At 41.3% G+C, this 19,479-nt stretch overlaps 2 protein-coding genes across 2 annotated transcripts in view; both read left to right on the plus strand.

The window, feature by feature from the left end:
- The window catches only part of LOC137563138 (inactive cell surface hyaluronidase CEMIP2-like), a 167,249-nt gene that overhangs the window by 75,350 nt on the left and 72,420 nt on the right, over positions 1–19,479 (plus strand). The window contains exons 6-15 of the mRNA XM_068275232.1: positions 63–232; positions 482–670; positions 2,450–2,619; positions 4,781–4,990; positions 5,346–5,551; positions 8,565–8,634; positions 10,303–10,431; positions 10,516–10,601; positions 17,052–17,183; positions 18,655–18,690. Coding sequence (XP_068131333.1) covers positions 63–232; positions 482–670; positions 2,450–2,619; positions 4,781–4,990; positions 5,346–5,551; positions 8,565–8,634; positions 10,303–10,431; positions 10,516–10,601; positions 17,052–17,183; positions 18,655–18,690 — 1,398 coding nt within the window. The remainder of the gene's footprint in view (positions 1–62; positions 233–481; positions 671–2,449; positions 2,620–4,780; positions 4,991–5,345; positions 5,552–8,564; positions 8,635–10,302; positions 10,432–10,515; positions 10,602–17,051; positions 17,184–18,654; positions 18,691–19,479) is intronic.
- CEMIP (cell migration inducing hyaluronidase 1) overlaps positions 1–19,479 on the plus strand; it is a 230,134-nt gene that overhangs the window by 8,838 nt on the left and 201,817 nt on the right. The gene's annotated exons all lie outside the window — the stretch shown is intronic.

Raw genomic sequence — 19,479 nt, forward strand, 5'->3', positions numbered from 1 at the left:
GTGTGTCACTTTTTGAAGGGGGAACCGTTAATGGAGGACCCTTTCCATTTCTTTTTCACTAGGCAACCGTGGGCATTGGTTGGAGTATTAGGAGAAAGCCCATTAAAAGTAACTGAGGATAGAAAACAGTATGACAACAATGGAACAACTGGACTTGCCATCGCAACAAGAGAATTTCAGACATATGGAGGTCTTCATTTCACTGTTACAGCCTACAGTGGCTGGATAAAAGGTAATATAAAGAAAATGTGTTTAATGCGGTAGCAGAAGATGAGATGTAATATGTCTGTATAGGCTATACAAACAGCAAAGTTGTTGTGGTATATGTATGTTTATAAGGGCAGTTAGTTCTCATGCTTCTTTTGTGCCAGAAAAAACAGCAGTATTTCCTGTCAGCGTAACCACTTTGCACTCAGAGTGTTGATGTTGCTCTTTCACCTTCTCCTTGAAAGATTTTAACACCTCTGCTTTGACCTGTCAGGTGTTCCGAAGAATGGATTTCGTGTGGCAGTGTCCAGGGGCATCATTCTTACATTAGCGGATGATGTTACAAGTTGGTTGCCTGGTAACAGAATAGTCATTGCAAGTACTGATTACTCAATGCACCAAGCTGAAGAATTCACTCTGCTTCACTGCCTGGAATGTAAGAGCAGTCAGGTCAAAATCGATGGTAAGAAAATGCGGTCATTCCTCTCCTGTCCATTCTTCATCAATATAATAACTGCTTAGGGACTATGCCAACATTTCAAATGAGCCTGATAGTATATAGTTTTGAATGGCTATACTGTACCTTTAAAGTAGGATCATATTATGGTTCGTAGAATTTAACACAGTGAAAAACAAATAGGGTAAACAATGTAAATGGTTTCAAAGCTACTGAAAGGGTCAATACTAATTCCTCTAATTTACTGATAAGCTGATAAGATTGTCAGCTATACTAAAACAATGCAGATAATGCTTTGCTTTATTATCTCTTTTTTTGGGGGGGGGGGGAGGGGGCAGAAAACTTTCACCACTTTTTTGCACAGCAATTGCTTAATTACAAGTCAATCTGATAATGTGTCTAGTAAGCATCAATGGTATCCATTAGCTTAGTGAAGTGTAAATATGCCTGCAAATTATATTAGATCAGTCTTTTTATGTTTCCTGTTTATTTATTTATTTTTAAATGTGTTTAATGTGTTAGAACAAAAAGTTAATTTTGAGTTTCATATCGCCTTAAGTATACTGTGTATTATGTCTCCGTATTGATTCTCACAGCTGTATCATATGAAGTCTTCACAATATGTCTTTTTATGATTATACTTATAGTGCATTTAGAATTTAGTAAAGTATGTCTTTTTATGTTATTTGGCCTTTTTCAGTTTAAACGCCAGCTGACAAAAGTCTGCCAAAGGGCTGCTTTTTCCTGCAGCTTTTACCTGAAGTGGTTGTGTCTTATACAGGAGTCCAGCAGTGTGTAGAAATCTTCTCCCCCTCCTAGGAACACATATTTCTGTGTTCCATTTTGAAGAGCATACATGCAAACATATATTCTTTGGAAGTTAGCAGCATAGGTTCAGATAATGGAAAGGACACTATCTGTAAGGAATTTGTATGTTCTTTTTGCGCCTGTGTGCGTTTCCACTGAGCACTTCAGTTTCCTCCCAAATTCCCCCCAAAAAGCATACATGTAATTCAGTTAGTTCCTCCTCAATAGTTGCCATACGGACATTAGACTATAACCATGATGATGGGGATTAGACTGTGAGCTGTTTTGAGGTACTGCTCCTGGCATGAAATAGTCAGTATACTCTGTGAAGTGCTGCATGTAGTGCACCATGTACTTGAGAAGGCTAATGTAGAAAAGGAATGATGTATCTAAAGCAGGGGTCTCAAACTCAATTTACCTGGGGGGCCGCAGGAGGCAAAGTCAGGGTGAGGCTGGGCCGCATAAGGAATTTCACAATCGCGGCGCATCGCCGGCTCTGCCCGCCCCTCTCACTCTTCCTTCACAGAGAGGGGCGGGGAGAGGCGGCGATCCGTGCGGCGATTGACGTCAGAAGGGGCAGAGCTGAATCTGAAAGCTCTGCCCCTTCCAGAAAATGCCGGCGGATTGCCCCCGGGCGCTTTGGGGGCTCTGCAGCCCTCGTTTAGCGGCGGGGATGTGGCGGATTACTTGGGAGCACTGAAGCGAACTATAAGGAAGCTTTTGCTGGCGAGGGCCACAAAATATTGTATCGAGGGCCACAAATGGCCCGCGGGCCGCGAGTTTGAGACCCCTGATCTAAAGGAAGCCTACTCAACACACTGGGGACATATGACTTTAGCAGTTTCTGCAGGGTAAGAGCTGGTCACCTTTTGTTTAGTAGCTTAGGATAATTTAATAGAATAGTGAGGACAACTGCAATTAGAAGTCGGGGCAATGTAACATTGACTGGGATTAACACATAGCTGCTTTTCTTTTCAGGTAGCCCCCTGTATATGCACATTGGTGAAGTGATTGATGGGATTGATATGAGAGCAGAGGTTGGACTTCTAACCAGAAATATCCTCATCAGAGGTGAAATGGAAGACGCCTGCTATGGCAACAATTACTGCCAGTTCTTTAGCTATGACACATTTGGTGGTCATATTAAGGTAACAAATTATACTTTGAGGTCATATGAAACCCGGCATAAAATAAAAATGCTCTTATTGCCCAAAGGTCCAATATGGCATGCATTAGAGGAGCTGTATACTTTACCTCTCCGTGTCCACCGCTGGCTCCGTCTGCATACATGCGCTCAATGTTCCGGCAACGTATAAAGACGGAGCCAGCGCCAGACACAGACCATCAGAGTATACTGCACCGGTTGTTCCATCACGTTCGTCGCACTTCCCGATATCGCATGCTGTTACCGTTGCGCACCAAATCAAGCATATCGAGCCTACATCTTGCAGCATGTCGACTGGTACATACGACCAATTTCGGCCCGAAATTGGTCACATCCTTGATCAGGCATGCTCTTGGCGGCACTGATTTTCATCTTATTTGATAATTACCGAATCGCCTGTCGAGCGGCTGCCATGTTGCCTGATGTATGGCTAACTTTAGTTAAAGTGGACCCAAACTAAAAATACAAGATTTCAGAAATAAAATCTATTTTCTAAATTATAATAATAAATAGCAGCCTTTTTTCAGCTGCATGATGACAAATATAAAATATTTTACATTTATTGGAGGAACCCCTCCCTTCCTTTCATATTGCCGGGACAGAATCCGGCAAACTGGTGGAGTAGATGGTGTCAGCAAAGGAGGAATTGCTAATGGCTGCCACCTGTATAACCCTAGTTATGCAAAGAGGGTGAAAAGCATACACTGAAATGCTTATAGGCTTGAAGGAGTGTTTATTTATCTTTGTATGTGTCAGAGTGGTGCAACTACATATTTTGAATTAAAAAAAAAAATTGCATCCTGTTTTTTATCATCCTACAAGTTCCAAAAGCTATTCTAATGTGTTCTGGCTTACTGCAGCACGTTCTACTATCACCATCTCTGTAATAAATCAACTTATCTCTCTCTTGTCAGACTTGTCAGCCTGTGTCTGGAAGGCTGCCAAGTTCTTCAGTGTTGTGGTTCTGTGATGCATATCCCCCCTCCAGGCCCCTCTCTGCACACTGCCTGTGTATTATTTAGATTAGGGCAGCTTCTCTCTTCTCTCTTATCTTTTACAAGCTGGATAAATCCTCCTCTGAGCTGGCTGGGCTTTCACATACTGAGGAATTACATACAGGCAGAGCTGTCTGCACTCTGCAGGAAGACACAGCCTGACACTTCAGTGGAAGATAGCTGCAGGGGGAAAGAAACACACAAATGATCTCTTGAGATTCAAAAGGAAGGGTGTATACAGCCTGCTTGTGTATGAATGCATTTTCTATGTGTGGACATACTGTACATCAACCTACTTCCTGTTTTGGTGGCCATTTTGTTTGTTTACAAACAAACTTTTTAAAACTGTTTTTAACCACTTTTAATGCAGCGAGGAGCGGCGAAATTGTGACAGAGGGTAATAGGAGATGTCTCCTAACGCACTGGTATGTTTACTTTTGTGCAATTTTAACAATACAGATTCTCTTTAAGGGATAGATATGTATGTCTCTGATTTGCTAGTCATGATCAAGGGCTAATGCCAGATGTGATAACAGGATATCAGCTGATCAAATAAATCACAAGCTTCTCCATGAGTTCTATAGCTGAAATTCACATTACGACCTTTGGTGCGATTAGTCCTCTACAGAGCAATACATAAGTTGGCTTGGCTGACTGCAAAACCGAGGTGCAGTTATATTATAATACAGCCTATCTCCAAAGCCTGGAAACTGCTCTGACCCTGCTCTGACTGGGTGGGAAGTTTCCTGGCTGTCACAGATAGATTCTGCCTTCTTTTAATGTGTTCTGACTCGCTGGTCCAGAAGAAGAATGCCGGGTAGATATTTACATTTACTTTAAGTTCACTTGTGATGTGCTTCATTCAGGCTGTGGTTTAAGTAGAATTGAAGCCAAAAAATTGGCATCACAGCCAGGCAAAAAGCATTTTTCAGCAATGTGGTCATCAGTGACGGCATGTATTTATCTCCTAGTGCAGGTTTCCTCTATGTAAACTAAGCGTTCTGGTATGAGCAGAGCAGATATGTATGGTATGAACAAAATGATAATGCATCAGCCCTGCTGTGATCACCTTGGCACTTGTTGTGGTTTTGTATAACTGTGTCCATTGAAACTAAAATGGTTAAACTGTTGAATTTCCATTTCAAACAGATACAGAGACACTTTGGATCCGTCCACCTGTCAGGAGTAGAAATCACAAACATGGGACAGCAGCTGCTGGGCAGTTACCCCGTACATTTCCATGTGAATGGAGCTGTAGATGAGGAAGGTGGATACAATCCTCCCACGTACTTAGACAACCTCGCCATTCACCACTGCTTCTCCAGATGTATTGCTGTGCATGGAACTGATGGGCTCCTGGTACGAGGTTTCCATATTCCTATTTACCATTCCTACCTGATACCACCTGTCTGTGCCAAATACCTGATGTGTCTAATTATCTACATTCATTTAGGGCTCTTACAAATAGTGCTTGGCAACATCCCCAAGCTGGTGCTAGCCATGGTGCTAGGCACTGTAGTGCCGTAACTAAATTAGACAGGCTGGACTTTTTAGTGCATTGCATAGGGCTGTGCAGGCACCTTTAATGATTTCGTTAGCTGTCTTCTGTTTCTTTGCATAATTTTCTTTCATTCTTATTTTGGCTTTACACCTAAGTTAGTATTAGTTCATGCAACTCTAGACTAAATGGGTTTTTGTTTCTTTTTACTGTTAGGTCAAAGATACCATTGGCTATGACACTCTTGGCCATTGTTTCTTCTTGGAAGATGGTGCGGAGCAGAGAAATACTTTTTATCACAACCTAGGTCTAGTAACAAAAGCTGGGACCATCTTACCGACTGATCGCAATGAAGCCATGTGCTTAGCAATGAGGGAGCATGTGTATGGGGACTATGTGCCGGTTCCTAGCACAGACTGTATGTAAGTGAGCATATTGTGCTACTTATTCAGGGCTTATTCTTGTTGTCAATTCATTGAATTGTTACTCCAACATAAAATGTTCAGTTTTGTTTAGAGTATTAAACGTTAAGATCCTTTATCTAGTTTTTATTGATGATGCACCCCCTTTAGAGATAATTCTCCTTATCTGATGTTATGTTATTGGGGTGGGAGGTAAGAGGATAGCTCCCCAGAGTGGACACAGACACCACTAAACACTTTCAGTAGAGTTGGGAAGGGTTAGTAACTCATTCAGGTTTTCATTGCTGTTCGTATCACTGCTGGGGAGATGTCCATTAGCACAGGTAGCCTTTTGTAAATGTGATACATGTTTTGCACAGCTTAGAAATAGCAGCATGATCTATGTTTCCTGGAGGGCATACCTGCTTTCACTTGTGGTTTTGTGAGTTGGACTATGAAGCAGATTGCCAAGATCCTTCCTACAAGCTCCAGTTGCCTGGCCACATGGATAATTGTCCACTTCTCCCCACTGTCACCTCCAATCCTGTACTCCACTCAATCTGAGTGAAAAATAAACGAAACAGGAGAACACTTCAGTGGAATAGCATCAAAATACTTTTATTGTAACAATAGAGCTTCAATATTAAAACAACCGTGTTACTCACATCTAGAGTCCTAATCCACTTTGGACCTGTTTGATAAAGTACTTCTCCCATTTCCAAGTGGTACAAGAACTAATGCAACTGTTGCCGACAGTCAACCAGACTGGTTCAAGGGTATTGCATTAGTTCTTGTACCACTTGAAAGTGGGAGGCATACTTTACCAAACAGATCCTAGGTGGATTAGGACCCTAGATGTGAGTAACACAATTTTTTAATTTTTTTAAGATCTATTTTTACAATAAAAGCATTTGATGCTGTTCCACTGAGATGTCCTCCTCTGTTACTTTCATTTTTCACTCCGATTGAGTGCAGTGTTTTTCAACATTTTATTGGTATGTACCCCTTTTAAAGCCCTGTACTCGCCAAGTACCCCCTAGCATAGTAAACATTAACACAAGTACCCCTTGACAAATATATATTTCATCGTAGTAAATTATAATTGGTTCTAAACAATTTCCAAGCATTTGCTATTGCTTTTAATTAGCTAAAACACTAATTTGGTGTTGATTAAATAAGATTTATCATTTTCTAAAACTCTAAATGTTTTATTCTTGGTTAAGTTTATCAAGCCCGAGTACCCCTTGGAACCATCAGAAGTACCCCCTGGGGTACGTGTACCACACTTTGAGAACCTAGGGGCTAGAGGATCAGTGGTGACAGTAGGGAGAGGTGGACAACATTCACAGTGGGATCCCATATGGAAGGATGACTTTTTGCCTTTGTTACATGGAGTTTGTTTTGGGCCTATCAGTACTGCAGTACTATATGACTATTACTTGTTTGGGTTTCAGTTTTCCTGTTGGTAGCTGGATCTTAAAGGACACCCGAGGCAAAAATAAACTAATGAAATAATCAATTGTATCTATCTTCCTTCTCCTAAAAATGACTTTTTAAGATACTCCACAGTTTTTTATTTTATGTTTAAATCTACTTTTTACGTTTTAACTGTTTTATTGTTTTTGCTCAATGACACATTCATTGAAGTATGCCAGAGCTAAAATCTATGAACTATTAACGCTTTTTATCTCTTTCCTGCTCTCAGAAGCCATTTTCTGCTAGAAACGTGTTTTATAGTTGGAATTTCTTATCAGTGAGGGTCACAATGTAGTCACTTCCTGTCTGAGTTAGTACTGAGTCAGCCACTTACACACCTGATATTTAACTCTTTCAGGCAGAGAAAGAAAAAAAGAAATACAACATAGTTATTTGTGTGCTAGGCACTGTACATACCCATGTCTATCTCATCATGTCACATGTCACCTCGGGTATCCTTTAAAGCAGTAGGATCAGCCATACTATGCCAGGGGAAAAGAAACACATATATAAGTAGATACATATTTGATCTACTTACATAACACATGTATTATACTGTCCACATTTTGATTTCAGTGAATGTTATATAGTAAATGACGAGAATTCTGTTAGTGGTGGGGGTCATGTCTTTTGCCCACAGTTAAGGCTAACTCGTGATGTCATTTCTGCCCTTTACTTTTTTTCTTGTCTCCTCCAATCGCTGAGTCACTTCAGCCTTGCTTGTAAACACAAGTGAGTAGGGGATTAGGTTTCAGATAAGCAGCTGGCAGGGAAATAAAGGAAAGAGGAGGAATACATTATAGATAAAAAGAACTCCCAGCATGCAATTCTTTGGCACCGACTACTAAAGGGCCAGTGCTCCTTAAGTATGTGATAACTCCGAATCATAACAGCAGAAAAAGTTTTGAAAGTTTTGAATGCAGGATTAGCATCTTTATAACTTAATACACTCCGACCAGTTGCTGTTGAAATTTGATTTTTATGGTGACGATACCGTTTTAAGGATCTGGCAGTACAGTTCATGGTAACACCAGAGGGACCCCTGCAGTAATTGTGTTTTATCTGGACTATTCTCTTCTCTGATGGCCGTTCCCCAGTCTATAGCACACAATAGGATGAAGTTTGAGTGATACCGTGGCCACACCCTCTCCCAGGAGACATTGAGGAAGGGAGAGTAGCAGTCAATGCTTTTGCCTCTTACTACTGGGTGCTGTGGGAGGAGGGTGAGTGGCAACTGAAAGCACTAACCCTCCCAGAAGGTTGGATGGGATGCTCTGATGAACAACTAGTGCCTCTCATCAAGAAGGGATAAGCAAAGTTGTATATCTTAGTATAAGTAGCATGAATGTGCAACAATGCAATTGAAGGCATGTATTTTGAAAGGTTCATGTTTTAAGACACTAAATGTTGTGCATGCATGGGGGTCAAGGGAGCTAACAGGCCTTCAGGAGAGTTCCTGAACCAAGTTTTTAAATGATGCCTATGAAGTGCTGAATTCCAGTAGTTAGTGCAGCATTGTCTGATTTACTTAGTAATGGATTCCTATTGCTTCTCCTAGGTCTGTAAGCACGTTTTGGATTTCAAACCCCAATAACAACCTCATTGGGAATGCTGCAGGAGGAGCACAGGTTAGTAGGAAGGTGTTTATAGAATAACTGGGATCTCTCTGACTTTTCCAAATGAAGGCACAGTGTTTTTAATTCCCTAACACATAGCAAGCATTAGGAACTGAGATGTAGTTATACATTCAATTGTTGCCAAACCACCAGATAAATTATGTTGCTTAGTTCAACCCCTCTATATATAATCATTTATGAACTACTTCTCTAAGCTTATTAATGGACACCAAGTGAGAAGGGCATGGAGGCTGACATATATATTTCCCTTTAAAGCGCAATATATAACCCTGCATTTCAACTTTGCTCTAAAACATTATTTACAGTATATTATATGCAACCAGCATTGTTTTTTTTTACTAGACCAGCATTGGAAGGGTTACACAGAGTTTTAAAGTTCCAGGAGATTTCTGCAGACGCATCCGAAGCTCAGATAGATACATTTTGTTTACATAAATGTATCTAAGTGTTGAATGTTACACACTTTGGCTGTCCTCCAGCTCAGTCAGAGAGAGTGAGTCACATTCAACACTTAGATACATTTATGTAAACAAAATGTATCTATCTGAGCTTCGGATGCGTCTGCAGAGATCTCCTGGAACTTTAAAACTCTGCGTAACCCTTCCAATGCTGGTCTAGTAAAAAAAAAATGCTGGTTGCATATAATATACTGTAAATAATGTTTTAGAGCAAAGTTGAAATGCAGGGTTATATTCCGCTTTAAGTAATACCATTTGCCTTGCATTCTGCTGATCTGAATCACACACCTGAAACAAGCATACAGCAAATCCAGTGAGACTTCAGACACACATCTGATCTGCATGCTTGTTCAGGGTCTATGCCTTAAAGTATTAGTATAACCAGGGCCCCTCTTTCCCCCAATTGTGATTAGTAGTTGAGGATCATCAGGACAGCCAGGAAATGTGCATTGACATATGGAGTCTGACATATTTATTTAAACTTTTAAACAATTTACATTGCCTGGTTGTTCTGCTGATCCTCTGCCTCTAATACTTATAAGTAATAATATACTGTATAATATAATAACAATAGACCATGAGCAATCATGCAGATCAGGTGATCTGACTGAAATCTGACTGGACTAGCCACATGCTTGTTTCAGGTGAGTGATTCAGACACTACTGACCAGAAAAATGAGCAGCACTGCCAGGCAACTAGTATTGTTTAAAAGGAAATAAATAGGGAATCTTCCATATCCCTATAACTTCAGGGCCCATATGCAATTCACTTTTTCACCGGAGTTTTCTCCTAGGTGATATTTTCAAATTTACTAATACAATGCAATTTACACCACCAGCAAGCAAAAAAATGCTCAGAATAATTTTGATAGTACTTTTTTAACCAACCATAGTAAAGTGTTGAAAAGTCATTTAAACTTGAAGATCAAACATTTTCTCCTAGGAGAAAACTGAGGAGAAAAAGTTAATTGCATATTGGCCCAGGTATCCTTTAATAAATTGCAAGGATATAATAATGATTCCACTTTGAATTATGCTTGAAAGTACAGACAGAAGATGATTTTTGATTGAATGTTATTCTTCATATCAAAAGCCCTGACACTCTGTGATCATGTTTTTGTTAAAAATGTTGTGGAAATGACTGAAATGTTGATCTTTATGAGGTAATAACATATCCTTTGCATACTCCATTTTTATCCAGGATGTTGGCATCTGGTTCATATTTCATAGAGTGCCCTCAGGCCTTTCAGAGGGGCAATACCCAGAGGGCCAATCAGAATTCACTCCCTTGGGCATATTTCACAACAACCGAGTACATTCAAATTTCAAGGTAAATCAACTATATACTTACCTGGCATTATTTAACGTAGCTTGAAATTATTATTAAGCTTTCTTTTTTAAATCTCTCACTTAGGCTGGCTTATTCATTGGGAAAGGTGTTAAAACAACTGTAGCAAATGCAGAAAACCCCAGAGAGTATCTGACAGTGGACAATGCACGGTGAGTAACACAGCGTTTAGCCACATAAAGGTATCCCAATTATCTACACCAGAAGCACATCAGTATAGTGTCAGCATAGCTGCCACACAGAATCACACAGAATTGCTTCTCCTACTTTACTCATATAGCTCCAGGTAGAAAGTGAAACTAAACCTTATCAACCATTGAAGTTGTTTTGTTTTGTTTTGTTTTTTGTTTGTTTGTTTTAAAAGGCCATCCGAGGTGAAAATAAACTGAGAAAAACAATTGGATCTATCCTCAGTCTCCTAAAAATGACTTTTTTAGATATCCCATAGTTTTATTTTATATTTAAATCTCCTTTTTTACTGTTTCATTGTGCTTAATGACACCTTTATTGAAGTATGTCAGAGCTCAAATCTATGAATTGTTGACCCTTTTGATCTCTTTCCTGCTCTCAGAAGCCATTTACTGACAGGAAAGTGTTTTATGGCTGTAATTACTTATCAGTGAGGGCTATGCTATAGTCTGACCCAATCCGACCCAGTCTTGACCCCGGCAGAAGCTGTCACTTGCATACCTGATGCTTAACTTTTTCAGACAGAGAAATATAAAAAAGAACACAGCCTAGTTATTTGTGTGCTTGGCACTGTACATGCACATGTCTATCTCATCATGTCACATGTCACCATGGTTGTCCTTTAAGCAACCCTGAAGGGACCTAAAAAAAAGACTTAGATATACGTAGCAAAGAACAGGAAAGGGTCTGGATCCCATAGAGCCATCCCAGTTCCCTTTCCGTCTCCTCATTCTCCCACTGTTCCCTGTTCTAAATTGCCGGCTTTGGGACTCCTCTGAAGGCGTTGGACGCACTCCCAAGTACTTCCAAACATGGGAGCATCTGTAGTGCACGTGCGCGAGCAGTATTGATCCGCTTGTCTTCGGAAGTACTCGAGGAGGTGTCAATTTAGTCTATTGATTCAGACAGATTTGATCATTTTGATGATGGAATCTACCAAATATTTATTTTCCTCATAGTGCACATAGGGATGAAGTGAAAAATGACTGGTCAGCCTTGTGACAGGTCAACAGGATGCTATTCAGTCTTATATCAACTTTGTCTGTAACTCACTACCATGTGTTACAAAGTGGTGGGTGACAAACAGTTCATCTGTGTTGTTCCACTACCTCCCACTTCTGAAATATCAACTTTTATGCATCTTTACTGCTTGCTTTCTTAGCTGCCGTGTTATGGCACAGGAAGCAGCATGGCGCCTTGTTAAAACAATATTTTCATGTTTATTTTAATTACTTTCAGTTCTGATGACCTCCTTTAACTATTTTAACTATTTCAGATTCACCAGTTGTGTTGGTATATGCAGGTATTTTTACCCCACTAAATTGTGACATCAGGCAAACTCTAACACATAATGCATAAAACCACAATCACATACTGTATTTTGTTGTTATGCTACCCTGTCCGTGTTTGTTTGTGCATCAACTGGTTATGCACATACATTGTTATACTTCTAATAATTTTAATGAAGTTTCTAGAGCGAGAACAAAATATAATGACAAGGTTACATTATCAAGAATTTTTTTGCATTCTACTTAAACAGGTGGCCACACACCATACATTTTTTTAAAATATCTGTTCAATTCAAGAACAGTAATCATTTTTTTCTAACTGATTGTAACAATTCAAAAATCTGACCAATGTACCACACACCTCTGTTAAATTTTTCCCCAATCATGAATAAATTAATTGAAAGCTCAGAAAAAAATTGATTGGAACTGTACATCAAGTAATTGACAATCCATCACACCATACAATTCTAGACAAAGTTGGTCTGAAATTTCCAACATGTCCAAGCTCCAAAAATTGAATAAAACGGGAAATACGATCGGCTTTCTCAGTCGAAAACAAAGAAAAGCTCTTGATTTTTTGGGACAACCGATCGTAATTATTGAATTGGTGAAAAATTGGATCTTTTAATTGTATAGTGTGTGGCCACCTTTAGGGTCAGCATGTAGTCAGCACATCTCAGAACATCAACTGTAATATGTAATGGCAATATTACAGTTACTACCGCAAGCAGTGTGCCGCAAGTTACGCTAATAGCGCAACCCGTGATACTCCAGTACTGCAAGCATTACTATGGTCACGCAACGTGCTATACTGCTGGCAGTAGTAACGGTAGTTTTGTTGTTAGATGTCTGCAAAATTATTACCGTTGCTTTGTGCATCATCCCTAAAGTTTTCTTCTTTGTGATATTTTCACACCTTATCAATAAAATGCCTTTTAAAGAGAACCCGAGGCGGGGTTCTGACAATGCAATCCACGTACAGAGGCTGGGTCTGCCTATACTGCCCAGCCTCTGTTGCTTTTTCAATCCCCCCTAAGTTCCCCCTGCGCTCTGCAATCCTCCAAAAATCACAGCCGCGCTGTGCGGGCTGTGTTTACATCTGTACTGTCACTCTGCGTGCTCCCCCACCTCCTGCATAGCTCCGGTCCTGCCCGTGTCCCTTCCCTCCAATCAGCGGGGAGGGAAGGGACGCGGGTGGGGACCGGAGCTATGCAGGAGGCGGGGGGAGCGGCAGACTGACAGTACAGAGGTAAACAAAGCAGCTGTGACACGCTGCATGTCGGCAGCGCGGCTGTGATTTATGGGTGATCGCAGATCGCAGGGGGGGGGCTTAGGGGGATTGAAATAGCAACAGAGGCTGGGCAGTATAGGCAGACCCAGCCTCTGTATGTGGATTGCATTGTCAGAACACCACCTCAGGTTCTCTTTAAGCCACCAACAAGCAAGAAAATGCTCAAAAAGTTTTCATAGTACCTTTTCACCTACTTTTTTGTGCTTTTTTAATTGCAAGGTGCTGAAAAATTACTTAAAACAAAATTTAAAAGATTATCTCCTAGGAGTAAACCTAGGAGAAAAAGTGAATTAAATAAGGGCTATAGTATCTATCAAACCAGGTAGGTTTGTTAGTGTAGTTTTCAGTTACCTCAAGCCTTGATTGTAAAACTTACACGGGGGCAATGGAATATATAATTTAAAATGCTTTGTATTAAATCCACAGGATTTGGGCATTAAATTTGGTACCGTTATCCTATGTAATAATTTCACTGTCCCTACGTCCTCATGTGTCTGTGCATCTGTTGTGCCTGGAACGCATGTAGGTGGACTTTGGGCCACCGGTCTGGGATGTGCGTGCGTAGCTGGGTCTGCGCATGTGTGGGTGGCGCCCGTGTGTGCTTTGAGAAGGTCACAGCTGTGCGCGCACATGCGCCCCTTTGGTCTAGCGCCCCTTATTTAACGAGCAGGCCTTTTTCACTAGTTTGAGCATAAAGTCAAATGTTCAACCATAACGCTGATTCATGCATCAACCCCAAATTAGCTTATTTTAAAATGATTCTGTTTATGTTTAGCCTTTCAGTGTATTGCTTTCTGTAACAATGAAATGAAATTAGTCTTGAGGACAAGAGTTACAAAGTGCGGAGGGAGAGAAAGCAGAAGCTTCAGGCCTTGAACTCTTGTGATGCGGTCATAGTTCTTGGAATGCTTTTTTTAGTCCGTGCTATTAAAGCAAAATAAATAAACAGAAACAGATTTAAAAGCTCAATTTGCTCTAATCGCTTTAGTATTTCAGATTGGACTCTTAGGTTTAATGTGAATCTAGTTTAACCACCTGGGCGGTATGGACGAGCTCAGCTCGTCCATCACCGCCGGAGGCTGCCGCTCAGGCCCTGCTGGGCCGATTTGCGCCAAATAAAGAGCAGCACACGCAGCCGGCACTTTGCCAGCCGCGTGTGCTGCCCGATCGCCGCCGCTCTGCGGCGATTCGCCGCGAGCAGCGGCGAAAGAGGGTCCCCCCAGCCGCCCGAGCCCTGCGCAGCCGGAACAAAAAGTTCCGGCCAGCGCTAAGGGCTGGATCGGAGGCGTCGGACGTCGGCTGACGTCCATGACGTCACTCCGCTCGTCGCTATGGCGACGGTGTAAGCAAAACAAGGAAGGCCGCTCATTGCGGCCTTCCTTGTTTATTCTGGGCGCCGGAGGCGATCGGAAGAACGCCTCCGGAGCGCCCTCTAGTGGGCTTTCATGCAGCCAACTTTCAGTTGGCTGCATGAAATAGTTTTTTTTTAATTTAAAAAAAACCCTCCCGCAGCCTCCCTGGCGATCTTATCAGAACGCCAGGGTGGTTAAAGAGCAACTAATCCTAAAATTGAAGTTGTTAAAGTCTTAAAACACACATTCGGTTTATTAGTGTAAATTATAAATATTACTTTTGGCACTGCATTTTCAGATTTAATAATCTGTTTTATAGTTATGCTTGCCTGCAGCTGTACATCTATTCATACAGATGCAAGACCCCTGCACTGGCTAGCATCCTGTTCAGAGAAGTCTTGAAATTCCACTTAATGTAAACTACAAGTTCACAGCAGGCTCTGCAAACAAACTGGGTCTCCCACCCTTCTCTTGTGCATTAAAGGGACACTGTAGGGGGGTCAGGGGAAAATGAGTTAAAGTTACCCGGGGCTTCTAATGGTCCCCCACAGACATCCTGTGCCCGCGCAGCCACTCACCGATGCTCTGGCCCCGCCTCTGGTTAACTTCCGGAATTTCAGCGCGTGCGTTGCCGTGTCCTCACTCCCGCTGATGGCACCAGGAGCGTATAGCACAAGCCCAGTATGGTCTGTGCCTGCGCAGTACGCTCCTGGTGACATCAGGGGAATCGAGGACACGGCAACGCAGGCGCAGTGGTTTTCAGACTTTAAAGTCTGAAATTCCAGAAGTGAACCAGAGGCGGGGTCGGAGCATCGGTGAGTGGCTGCGCGGGCGCAGGATGTCTGCGGGGGGGACCGTTAGAAGCCCCGGGTAACTTCAACGTATTTTCCCCCAACCCCCCTACAGTATTCCTTTAAGGTTATTATGGATAAGGTGGACTTATGTGAACTGTGCAGCCAAAGAAACAAATGTGCAAACTTTAAATGCTCCACCCCTGTCAAAGTCTCTGTCACTGCCCTTTGCACTCACATGTTTTCTGCTGTAATGTTGAGAAATGTAGTCTGGCCTACTTTGGGAGTCACAAGGTCACCTCTGACTGAACACCCCCAAATATGTCTATGTAGAGAAGAAAGAAAGCTGTAGAGCATTTGTAAGCACATTTTGCTCTGTTTAATTATGGGTTTTTAAATGAAAAACATATAAATATCACAGGTGTCAAACTCAAAATTTGGCCCTCTTTGCCTTGAGACTGAGTTTCAAATGTTCATTATAAGCAGTAAAAGAATGACAGCACACTGCCTTTTCGTCCAGAGGAACACACCTATGACCGTGTTTCTGATTAAACCATTGTCAGTTGGAGCAGGGGTGTAGCAATACGCCATGGAACATGCCCGCCCCCCAAAATTAGCAAGGGGATCCAACTCTACAGTGGCTGGTAAAACACATGCACCTGCACACCTTACCACATATTGCCACATGGCAGATTAGTGTAGTGAGCAGTGAAATATATACCTGCTCCAGTAGTGATTTGTCTCTTCTGTTCTTCATGGCAGTCGCACACTCTGTGCTTCCATACCTCCTCCCGATTACGTGACATACCACAGGAGTCAGAGGTATACAGCATAGAGTGTGTGGGTGTCAGGAAGATCAGAGGAGACCAGAAGCAGCACTGGGGCAGGTAGATATGTAAACTTCTCCACTGCGCTACTCTGCAGAAGGGGGAGGAGCAGGCCCCCCACGGTCTCTATACTTACGCCACTTAGTTTGACACTGTTTCACGAATATTACATCTTAATAAACAATTTGGCCTGTGACTAAGGCTAGGCTTTTTGTTTTTGGGTTCTTACCTGATTGAATCAAGAAAGTGACTGCTCTACCTCACTGTATATAGTTGCGCTGTGTGAGGATGGAAGGAAAAACATGAGCGCTACTCCAAACGACCATCACAAAGCAAATATCTGCATACCTTCGATATGGATAAAACATCAAATGCTTTATTGGTCATCCATTTAAAGTACAGCAATGGTACATGACAGCAACAAGAGCCGACACGTTTCTGACCCTGCTGGGTCCTTAGTCATAGCTGGGTCCTTAGTCCTGTTGCTGTCATATACCATTACTGTACTTTTAATGGATGACCAATGAAGGATTTGATGTTTTATCCATATCGAACGAATGCGGACATTTGCTTTATGTAATTGAGTTTGACATACCTGCTTTATATGTAAAGCAACAGTGTGACCACAGGCATGATTAGGAACCAGAAAAGTCACATGTTCTATATTACATGCTGTTCTATAATAGTATAAATGCCTGCAGGTGTTCTATGTCTGTAATTCTATCGTATGCTAAAGTAATTTCTAATGCTCTATTAGGGATGGCACACTTTAAGAGGTGCCACCTTTAATAATTTTTCTTATTCTTCATGCTCACTTATTTTTTTGCTTTAGAAATAACTACATTTCCCCTTTTACCATTCAGATTTCGTCCTCATCAAGACTCTGATCCAGCTAAACCTCGAGTGCCAGCCCTCATTGATGGGCTCATAGCATTCAAGAACAATGACCATGGTGCTTGGGCCAGGGGCGGTGACATCATTTTCCAGAATTCAGGGTAAAGTCCACTGCTGATAATTCATAAATAAATGCTGAAATGTTTAGATCTCTTTGCCATTGATATAAAATGGGCGTGGAAAATGATGACTGAGTCTGAGGAATATGAATACCATCGCTACTAGATATTTGCATTTGGTTAGGCCATGCAATCATCAGATAATTAGTTCCATTGATAAAAGCTGATCCGCTATAAGTAGAATACCCATAAACAAACCTGGACTGCCACTCAATGCAGCCTATTGCTATCTGTCAACACTCTGTAACTTTGGCAAGCTTATTTTACATGTAACACAATAATAGACATTGAACTAGGTACGCATTTAACTGTTGAGTGCTGTACAGATGCGTTGCTGGCCTAGAGGCTAGCGACACTTCTGTTGCTATAGAGGGGGCAGGAGAGATAATCCATGATGGAGCGGGGGGGGGGGGGGTATGAACAATGCGCTCAGGACATGTTTTTAATATTTTGGTGAGGTTGGGGGGGTGGGGGCTCCTTGACCCATGCTAGATTCTCAGCTGAGATGGGCGAGAGTCATGTAACGTGTGTATACTGTATAGCTACAGGCAATTTATCAGCAATAAACTCATATCTGTGGGATCATCAGACACCCATTGGATTGCTTCTCCTCAGTTAGCAGTAGAATCAACCGGACAGATACCCTGTACCCTCTAGCCACTGATCTCCTCTGTGCAATTTGCAATAACTCTCCTGGGGAGCCTGACAGATGAAATGCATTGGTTGGGATTTTGCACGTTGAGTGGGCGGAGTTTTGCACATGAGTCAATATCCGGTGAATCAAAGAAAGTCCATACATTTTAAGTCAATTTTTAAGAAATACTACTTGACAGGGATCCACCTCCACAAATCTCCTTTTTATCATGCAAAAATACAAATACAGTATAGAAGGCTGCTTGTGATGGGTAAAGCTTTAAATCATTTATTGTACCAATAAAAACACACAAAAAATGATTATATTTTGAATCACGTGTCATTATAAGGGTTCATTAATCCAGGGAAACGTTTTATACCAATTTAAAATAGTAGGGGTACAGATTGGTCTCCCTATCCTTGCAAAACTAACCTAATATTTACAGGGACACGTCCATGCAGATGGTTTGCACATTTGGGCATTGTCAGTCATGCCCAAAAGCTGTGTAATTACAGCATCATTTATGCATAAATATTGTTATCAAACATCTTTTTAAAGGTAAAGATTTGTATAATCAGCTGAAGTCATCTTTTTCATAGCTCAGCCCTATTTCCATAGTATTGTGTTTTCACATAGAAAAACGGACTGAGGCTGGGGTCACACTCAAATGAATCTCACACGGTTTGAAATGGAGGGAAGTAAAACAAATGATTTCTCCTCTGCACACATCCTAGTGCTGGAAACTATTGCAGTATGTCAGTCCTCTTATATAATGCTCATGTTTATTTTTCTTATTCTGTGCCTGTTCTCCTTGCCTAGGTTTTCAGATAATGGAATTGGACTTACGTTGGCTAGGTAAGAACACATTTATCATAAGAAAACTCTAGACTGTGCCAAGCATGAGGAATATTTCCCAAATCCTTCTGTTAATAGTTATGCCGAGAACTCCCTGGACAAAGATTTATTGCTTGTTTCTTGTCCTCCTACTTAGTGAAAAGTAATTTTATTTAGTTTTATTAGTTTTATCGCCCACTGTTTGCTGAGGGTGGTTGTGTTTTGCTTAGGAAGTGCCCACTTCTCGGTGTATCCCCCAGCCCTGCTTCCCTCTCACCCTGTCACTTCAGCACATCTGGATTGTGTATCTCCCGCCCACTCCAGCAATAGCAACCAATGAGCACTCAGCTGAACTGGGAGCATTTCAGGCAATGAATCACTGGTGAATTTATGCACAACTTCTACTGGATTTTTCCTGTAGCTAAGCTTGCTCCTTCATGGTAATACCTGGCAATAAACCAGTAGTTTTCACACCTCATAATTACATTCCTAGAAGTGTTTTGTTTGGGAAGGTAGCAAGCCGGAGATGCTATTGTCAGTATGGCAGTGTCTAGAATAATTTTATAGTGTGCCTTTCTTTATGCTGCTTTGTAGTGAGAACGACATCAGACTTGTTTTAGCTACTAGTACTATGCTCCCTTTAAGATTATTTAGATTTACTTTTATACTTCTGCCAGAAAGTAAACTTACTTCCCTACGCATTTCTAGATTCAAAGGGGTACTATGGCGAAAAATTGTAAAATTTAAAATATGTGCAAACATAAACAAATAAGGAGTACATTTTTTCCAGAGTAAAATGAGCCATAATTT

The sequence above is a fragment of the Hyperolius riggenbachi genome, chromosome 3 (assembly GCF_040937935.1).
Source record: "Hyperolius riggenbachi isolate aHypRig1 chromosome 3, aHypRig1.pri, whole genome shotgun sequence".
Taxonomy (NCBI): domain Eukaryota; kingdom Metazoa; phylum Chordata; class Amphibia; order Anura; family Hyperoliidae; genus Hyperolius; species Hyperolius riggenbachi.